This window comes from Notothenia rossii, assembly GCF_949606895.1.
Source record: "Notothenia rossii genome assembly, chromosome: 1".
Classification (NCBI taxonomy): domain Eukaryota; kingdom Metazoa; phylum Chordata; class Actinopteri; order Perciformes; family Nototheniidae; genus Notothenia; species Notothenia rossii.
Genome location: NC_136912.1, coordinates 80,854,649 through 80,863,200, shown reverse-complemented (window position 1 = coordinate 80,863,200; position 8,552 = coordinate 80,854,649). Strand labels below are relative to the sequence as shown.

Genomic DNA, 8,552 nt, shown 5'->3' with positions numbered 1-8,552 from the left:
CCTGGGTGAGTCTCTAAAAGCATTATATGGGAAGGTTATGAGGAGGGAGGTTCAGTAGAAGGATTCTGCAAACGTGTTCCTGCCCCCCACCCCTGAAAAAGCATAGCTTGTGAAATATAAGGGGATCAGGATCAAAGTTATGCAGGGGAAAGAGAGAAGCAGGGAGGATGGGAGGAAAGGGAAACGGAAGTAAGATAGGGGGAAGAGGGATGGTATGGAAGAAAGGGAAGGAAATGGGACGAGAGGAAGTGGGAGAGCAGGAAGAGGTCAGGAATGGAAAAATAAAGTTGGGGAGAAATAATAGAGGAGAGGAATCATCGTCTTCCAACAGAGCGATGTATGAGTCATATATATGAAATGTTTTAAATCGACTTGGCAGCAATGAACTTTCTGTTAAAAAGATAATGGTTAAATGGCTTCCTAAGCGTGACTTCAAACACGGCATTGTCTAAAAGTGAGATGGCGGCGTGCAGGTAAAAGGGTTTCTACCCAAGACAACTTTACGGATATTCTTCCACAGAAAGGGCCATTGGAATAGTTACAGTATAGCAAGCTAATGGGTTGAGGTCACCTAGCGTATCTAAGACATAGCTTCTTACAGATCTCAATATTTTACAATGTTACAAACTCTTTATAGACAACATATTAAGGATAGGCAGGGTTTAGGGTTTTTCTCTCAAACTGAGCTTTGGTTGGTCAGACAGCAAAGGAGGAAGTTCCGACCGAGGATGGGAGAAGGAAAGGGTTAGAAGAGAAAGGACAATGATGAAGTTGGAGGGAGTGGGAATTGGTCAGAGGCAGCTACCGTGAAGCATTTGGGATACACAGGTGGGAGGGAGCTGAGGCTGGGAAGTGAGAGGGAGCATGGGATCTAGGATGGGGGGGAAGTGGAGGGATAAGTAGCCAAATGAGTTAAGGGACGAAGATAGGGGTACATTGATGTGTGTGTGTGTGTGTGTGTGTGTGTGTGTGTGTGTGTGTGTGTGTGTGTGTGTGTGTGTGTGTGTGTGTGTGTGTGTGTGTGTGTGTGTGTGTGTGTGTGTGTGTGTGTGTGTGTGTGTGTGTGTGTGTGTGTGTGTGTGTGTGTGTGTGTGTGTGTGTGTGTGTTCAGATCCCAAAGCTTCTCTCCACTCTCTAAGCCAAGGTCAGACATTGCCAGGAGACTGTCATCTCTGTCTCCTTCCTAACAAGTCAGCAGCAAATGGCCTCTGAGGAATACACACACACACACACACACACACACACACACACACACACACACACACACACACACACACACACACACACACACACACACACATAAACACACACACACACACGACCAAACCTATTTTAACATCCTACATTACGGAGGCCAATGATGTCAAGGTAGCTTCGCTCATCCTGGCCCCTGCATGGCACTGAGAGCAGCAGTGGCAAACACATAATGAATATTTTCACCATCCCCAGCTTCCCCTCTCTCCACCTGTAATCCACAAGGGTCAAGCTTCACTTCTTTACCCCCTCTAAACAAAGAAAGAGCAACTAATGAACTGCTCTGCAAAAGCACACACACGCATACACACACCGAGGTGATCAGGCAGGATTAATGTTTGTGTGAGGGGTGTTTGTGGTGCAGCGTAGAAAGATGAGGGTGTGTTGCAGTGGGGGGGCTTTGGAGTGTGTATGTCTGCGTGCATGCGTGCATTTCTTTGCGTGAGTTTTTTATGGGGCAGGGGTGTTGCTGGGGCTCAGGGTGTAAATAATTTGGCAGAAACATCATCCATAATGAAAGGCTCACCTGAGGGATGTGTATCGCCCCCGGCAGTGCCTGTTCAGGCCTCCTGTGAAAGAAGCCCGACAGACGCCGTAGAGCTGGCTGAGAGGGGATCAGTGTTGGGGGGGGGGGGTGGTGGAGGGCGAGGGTGGACGATCGGGGGGGGGGGCTCAAATAATGTAAAGCCAGGGGACTTAGGATTGATCTGATTAATATCTCACACAGCTGAACAGAGATGTGAGGTTCAGATACATACATACAGTGTATGTTCACACGTTTGAACTCCAAGCAGAGCCAATTAATGAAGGATTGTAGTGAAATGAAGCATGGAAGTAGCCCTGCCCTGACTGCTGAACTAAACGATTTGACTCTTCCTCTTTATCAGCTGGTCTCTCAGACAGGGCTAATTTAAAAAGGGTATTTTCATCATGACACACAGGTTTAATACAGAGAACTATTGATTGTACTATACTGCTATTACGTTACTTACAACATGCTGCTGTAATCTTATCACAGATACTGATTGAATATGTCTGAGGAAGTACTTGTATGTGGCACAAGACATTACACTAACCTTAACCATGCCTGCTCTACTGCTCTCCGGTCATGGAGGCTATGGTCTTTCACTCGCTTCTGTGTTTTCCTATCCTTCTGTTTATGTCTTGATTTTTCTACGTTTTTCTCCCTCTCTCTCTCCACAACCGCCTCTTCCTCCCTCTCTCTTTCTTTCTGTGGATGGATCGTTCACCTCCTCCCTGCCAAAAGAGCTCTTAGTTAGGCCAGTTGTCAATAAAGACAGGGATATAGATGTCACTCTAGCTGAGAGGAGACACTTGTCCTGATCTCTCTGTTTGTCTTTCTGTCACTCTGCTCTCTCTGTCCCCTGTCACTCTTTGCTTGTCTTAAGTAAAGGCTTTCACCCTCTATCAAGGAGAGGAGATTATCACTCTCAGAGCATTGATCTGTTAAGTGTTTGTAGGACTGTGAGCAATGATTGTGCGCGTTGGGTGTTGAGCAAGAGACCCACGAAAAGGCAGAGAGAGAGAGAGTGAGTGCCGCTTGGGTCAGAGTTCAGTAAAGGATTACTACTACGGTGTAGGAAGACTGTTAATGGGACTTTGATTTCCTTTAAAAGGCTCACAGGCCTAATAGAAAGACTGACAGGCTGTAGTTTATACGACCAGGTGACATGAAAGCCAAGAGGTGAGAAATGGGTCACAAGTTCAAATGCAGGCTAGGGAAAGTGGGAATTAAAGCCATACAGAACTTTACATTAAATCTTCAAAATCTGAGTGAGCACTAGGCATCTAGTATTTAAAAAAAGAAAGTTATGTGGTTTTGTTCTGCTTAACCCTCCTTAAAAAAGTACAACTTTTTGATAGAAGTGAAAGAATAACAAGCTTTACCGATCAACTTTCACAAATACTCATACAGATGCCTGATGACACCACACAGACAGTTTCCATACTGGCACAGCAGACGCACTGACAGAGGTCAGAGAGTGTTCGGCTAAGCAACCAGTTAACCCAGCTCTACAGGTCAGACCCCGTCAGGTGTAATTGGGTGAGACAGGCGCTGCCAGTCCTTGTCAGCCGAGAAAAGAACCAGAGTAGCTGCCAGACCAGCGCGGGGTGGTAAATGCTCCCAGCGGAGGGAGCAGATTTGTGGACATAGCCCTAAATAATGCTCCCATGTTGAAGCCTTTTACTAGGAACAAAGCCAGGGAAAAGCTGCTAAAATGCAGGGAATTTAGCTTGTGTTTGATTTCTCTGTAGCGAAGGTTTATTTAAAGAAGTCTCATATTTTCTATTTAACCCTAAACTCTGGAAACACACTGATCCATAATGCCATGCAAGTTTATTTGAACTTAATCATCATCAGTTAAGGCTGCAAATGATTATATTTGTTATCATTTATTGATCTGTTGAAGATCATGGGCAGTTTTAGTATCTGGTGTTTAGAATGGACAACAATGTAGTGTATGCCTTTAAGGGTAGAAATGATCATCTCATCCAGTTGGGCACATTTTCAATTAAGGTCATATACTGGTTAACTGTCAAACAATTAAATGTATCTAATAATAACAAAATAGAACATTTAACAACATTGTATCTTTCACAATATAAAGCCTATTAATAAAGTTAAATAATCATAACATGATTAAACGATGTGTACAGTAATGTTGGCTATTCCTAATTCTAAGTCAGTGATCAGAAATCCATTATTTTCCATTCATAAGAAACCAAAACAGCCAGTGATTCAAGATCTGCCTCGACACCACCTTAGCTGTCTGTTCAGTGATTAGTCAGGCTCTGAGTTGAGAGACACCCACCTATCCATCCCTTGCACCCTTCATCCCTGACTGTCCCTCCAACCTCTGCATTGTCTCTTATCTCATTGCTCTGCACTTTGTCTCTCTCTTCTTTTCACATCTGTCTTTGTATGCCTCGATCTATCACCCCTCCATCCTCACATCTACCTCCATAGCTCCTCACTTATCTTTGACAACAGCCATTCATTTCTTTTCTGCCCTCCCTCAGCTTTTCCTCCACCCCTTTCCTTCCATTAAATGTGAAGTATAAAATGGGGCAGAGATAATCACCTACATCAACAACAATGACGTGTATTTGAAATGAGTTATCTTATCGATATTAATTCCATTAAACAATATTGAAATAACTTGTAGCTTATTGAAAACAAGTGAAATTGTGTTTGAATAAAATGTAGCAACAACATTGATTATTTTATCATCTTTCTTTGTTGCTTTAACCCACTTTTTTATAGTCTTTCTGTATCACCCGTATGCAGGGATCTTTCATTAGCATGTTTAGTGCGCCACACTCTGAAGCACCACGAGGCCAGACACCAATCTGCTGACAACAACACAAACACAGCAAACGTGATTAACCTTGATGAAACAAGAAAAGTCTTCTCCCTTTCTCTATTATATTTGTCTCTCCACACATTGAGAGAAAAAAAACACATAATTCCCAGACAGGTACGTCCTAATTAAGCAACAGCCGAGGCTGCTCAGAATCAATGCCCTGATCCCTGGCCAGTGAGCAAAGGGGCTGGCTAATTCATGCGCACCGCCCGCCCTCTCCCCTATGAAGCCTGGCAAATATGAATTTCCCGAAACGAATTGATTAACATCGTAAGGAAGCGACGGTTCAATACTGTTACCAATTGAGACCGAGTTAGGGGCCGAATAATGATGCATATAACCGTAACAACGCTTAACAACTTAATTAAAGGCAACATTATAGGGAGTTTTTTCCCTTTCATTTTGTGCTGCTTGCTTTGCAGGACACAAGCTTTTTACTGGGCTGTAATTCAACAGAATTGAGTCATTACCTATACCTTTGACCTGATCAATACATGTATAGAGGTACGCTTAATTTGTTTATGGGTTGTTTGGCTCTGGCCCACGTGAAACATTGACAAAACATGAAACTGTGACTTGTGTCTTTTGCTCTCAAGAGGGTATGCATTTTCATTTTCCATTATTTTATTTTGTTGTTTAATAAAAACACAACTGAAATGACCCTACTATATTAAAGGTAGGTAAGAATGGAGAAACCAGCTCGAGTGCGCTAGAATTTGAAAGTACGCAGCCGACTTCCTTACAGAGCCCCTCCTCCAACACACACGAACGCGCACATGACCAATAAGGGCACGAGATAAGTTTGTGCACAGATAGAAGGCTGACAGGCAGGTAGGCCATCCAGTTATTTTAGCCGGGCCGGCTAAAATAATTGGTCTAGCTTTTTACTGCGCCACGGCTTCCACAGATGAAATGTATTTATGTATTTATTGTCAAAGCATTTCATATATTCCTTGCTATCGGGATGTTAAGAGCATTCCATGGAATATAACAAAAAGTGTTTCTGAAGTGAATTACCTACCCCAACTAAACTGTATACACAGGTGCACCCACAGTTATGAATGACATACATGAACTCCAAACTGAAGAAAATAGCAGGAATGACAGGTGTAAACAAAGGGACTACCCATCTCCACATCAACCTGGGCTGCTATGCATGTCATCATTTACAATATTATAGTACAAACAGTGGGGTAATGTTTTTGGACAAGCATTGGTTGACATTGTCTGGACTCACATCCAACTCTCACAGAGGAGGTCAATCTCATCTGGGATAAAGGCCCACTTGAAGCAAGCTGACTTAAAGTAGATAAATGTTGTTTGCAGACATTTAAAACGTTTTAGCTCATATGCAATTTCACCTGTGAAGTATTACAATTTAGAAGTCACTTTCCCTTAGTAGAAGTTCATGAGAAAATACCCGGATTGTGTGACGAATGTGTGGGAATTTGGTAACACTTTATATTAAGGTATACTAATTAACCATCAACTAGTTGTTTATTAGCATGCATATTAGCAGTATATTGGCTCTTTATTAGTCATTATAAAACACTTATTAATGCCTTATTCACATGACCATATTCTGCAAGTAATAAGCCATTAGTTGAGAGTCTTTCCTCAATAACCCTCTAATCAGTGCTTATTTATTGCAAGTAAGGAAATTGTTGTACATGTGTTTTGGTCTTAATATGCTCTGCTCAATATGGGCCTGATAAGGCAGTAGTACCACAAGAGTAGTTATTCTCCCATAACAACACTTAACAAATATGATATATTCTTATCGAACAAGATATGAAAGTATAAGTGTGTCTAAATAACTCAAAATTAGGTATTTATATCTAAGAATATGTTCCCTATTTTAAAGTGAAGTCTTGTTTATAACCAATAAGCTATAATTTGACTCTAATTGAACTGAACAGGTTCACTATTCTAAAGTTGCCTCCTCTTCACACTTTGTAAATACATTATAGCACACAACTACTGAAATTAACTTCACATGAACAAAATAGGCCCACGTTGAAATATCTGTTTTATTAAACCACTAAAGAGAGGTTCAGACACATACATGTACCAAAACATTTCAAGTTTCTCCAAGGCTGAGAACATATAGTGCAGCCTGTACTTTTTAATACAAACTGATTTTTAACAGATTTTATGTATATATGTATATAATTTTGCAAGTCAGAAAAATTTAAATGTGTCGTAAAACTTTGAAGTAACACTTTTTTGTATGTGATACCGATCAATGAACTAAATCTCCCGTCTCGCACCACACACCAAGGCAGTCGTCATGTTGGCACATTTCACTTCTTTCTTTCAGAATGAAGCGGAAAGTATTAAAAGAGGTGAAAATCACTAAAAGTCTGGGCATGTTGAGAGCTGTACAAAAGGGGAGTTAGTCGGTTCCGTAAGAGCCAGCATGCGGGACCGGGATTCTGGGATTTGTAGTCTTTCTAGTTGCGTATTTTTCATAGTCTTATATTTCAACAGTTTTACGACAAACTGTGACTTTTTTTACATGGAAATTATTTTTTAAGATTGACAAACATTATGTGTAATTCGTGGCACAATTCAAACGGGATCGAAAGATAATCTTTCTCTCCCCATTGACTTCAATACATCATTTTTCCGAAATAAGGTCCCATGGGTCGGAAGTAGATGGGCGGGACTTCGCCTCTCTATTCAGTTCACTTTCTCCTACTTCCTGTAACCAGTTTCCTGTCTAACCTTCAGTACAAATTTCACAAAAATATTAATGTGCAAATATGAAACATACAGGTCAATATCACCTTGCTAATGGTAGCTGAACTGTCAATACCCCAAAACATATTCTTAGAGTAAATACCTAATTTTGAGTTATTTAGACACAATTAACACTTATAGTTTATTGTCTTGTTACATAAGAATAGATATTTATAATATTATATATTATATATATATATATTATATTATATATATTATATATTTAATAGATATTGTGTTATTATGGGAGAATTACTACTCTTGTGGTACTACTGCCTTATTAGGCCCATATTGAGCAGAGCATATTAAGACCAAAACTCATGTACAACAACTTCCTTACTTGCAATAAATAAGCACTGATTAGAGGGTTATTGAGGAAAAACTCTCAACTAATGGCTTATTACTTGCAGAATATGGTCATGTAGAATAAGGCATTAATAAGTGTTTTATAATGACTAATAAAGAGCCAATATACTGCTAATATGCATGTTAATTCACAACTAGTTGATGGTTAATTTGTGTACCTTAATATAAAGTGTTACCAAGCAATGATTGTAGTGGGGGGAAGACTTTGAATGTATAAGCTTCATAAAGTGCTATCCATGCACAGAGCGACTGCATCTAGTGCTTTTTCATCTGTCTGTTTTGAAACTTGCTGAAGTGCTCTGCAAACACATAATGATTGAAAAGTATTGGACTCTCATCTTTTAAACACATATTTTTACTCTCCATCAGTTTTCGTCAGGCATCATTTTGACACAGGAAACAAACAACAATATTTGCTCCAACTTTTCCGCAGACAGAAGAGTCAAACCCAGCTAATCATGTTTGAGTGTCCCGACATTTCTTTCTTTTTCTTTTATCTCATCAGGGGTATGTGGGAGTGTGCCCTAAAGCAATGAACCTAATACTTCTGCCTATTTTCTTTCAATTTTAGAAATCTAAAAGAGTGTGCAGTCGGCTTCTGACGCCGTCCGCCACTTTGTAGGGAATTCCACGTAATGAGGCTGGGTAAAAGGCTTTCAGACTTTATCAAGCAATAAAAGCTCCAGGTCTCCAGCCTGCCACTATTACCTGGCATTACTGCAGGCTGTTGTCATTAAGCAGCAGTTGCAGTGAGTTGTAGTGGTGGTGGGGAGATTGAGGATCGCTGCCTCTCACCCTTGACCT

General features: G+C 40.8%; 1 protein-coding gene across 1 annotated transcript in view; it reads left to right on the top strand.

Moving 5' to 3' along the window:
* Positions 1-8,552, top strand: part of nr5a2 (nuclear receptor subfamily 5, group A, member 2) — a 64,063-nt gene that overhangs the window by 40,542 nt on the left and 14,969 nt on the right. The window contains exon 6 of the mRNA XM_079668967.1: positions 1-5. This exon is cut by the window's left edge and continues 143 nt beyond it. Within this exon, the coding sequence (XP_079525093.1) occupies positions 1-5 (5 nt within the window). The remainder of the gene's footprint in view (positions 6-8,552) is intronic.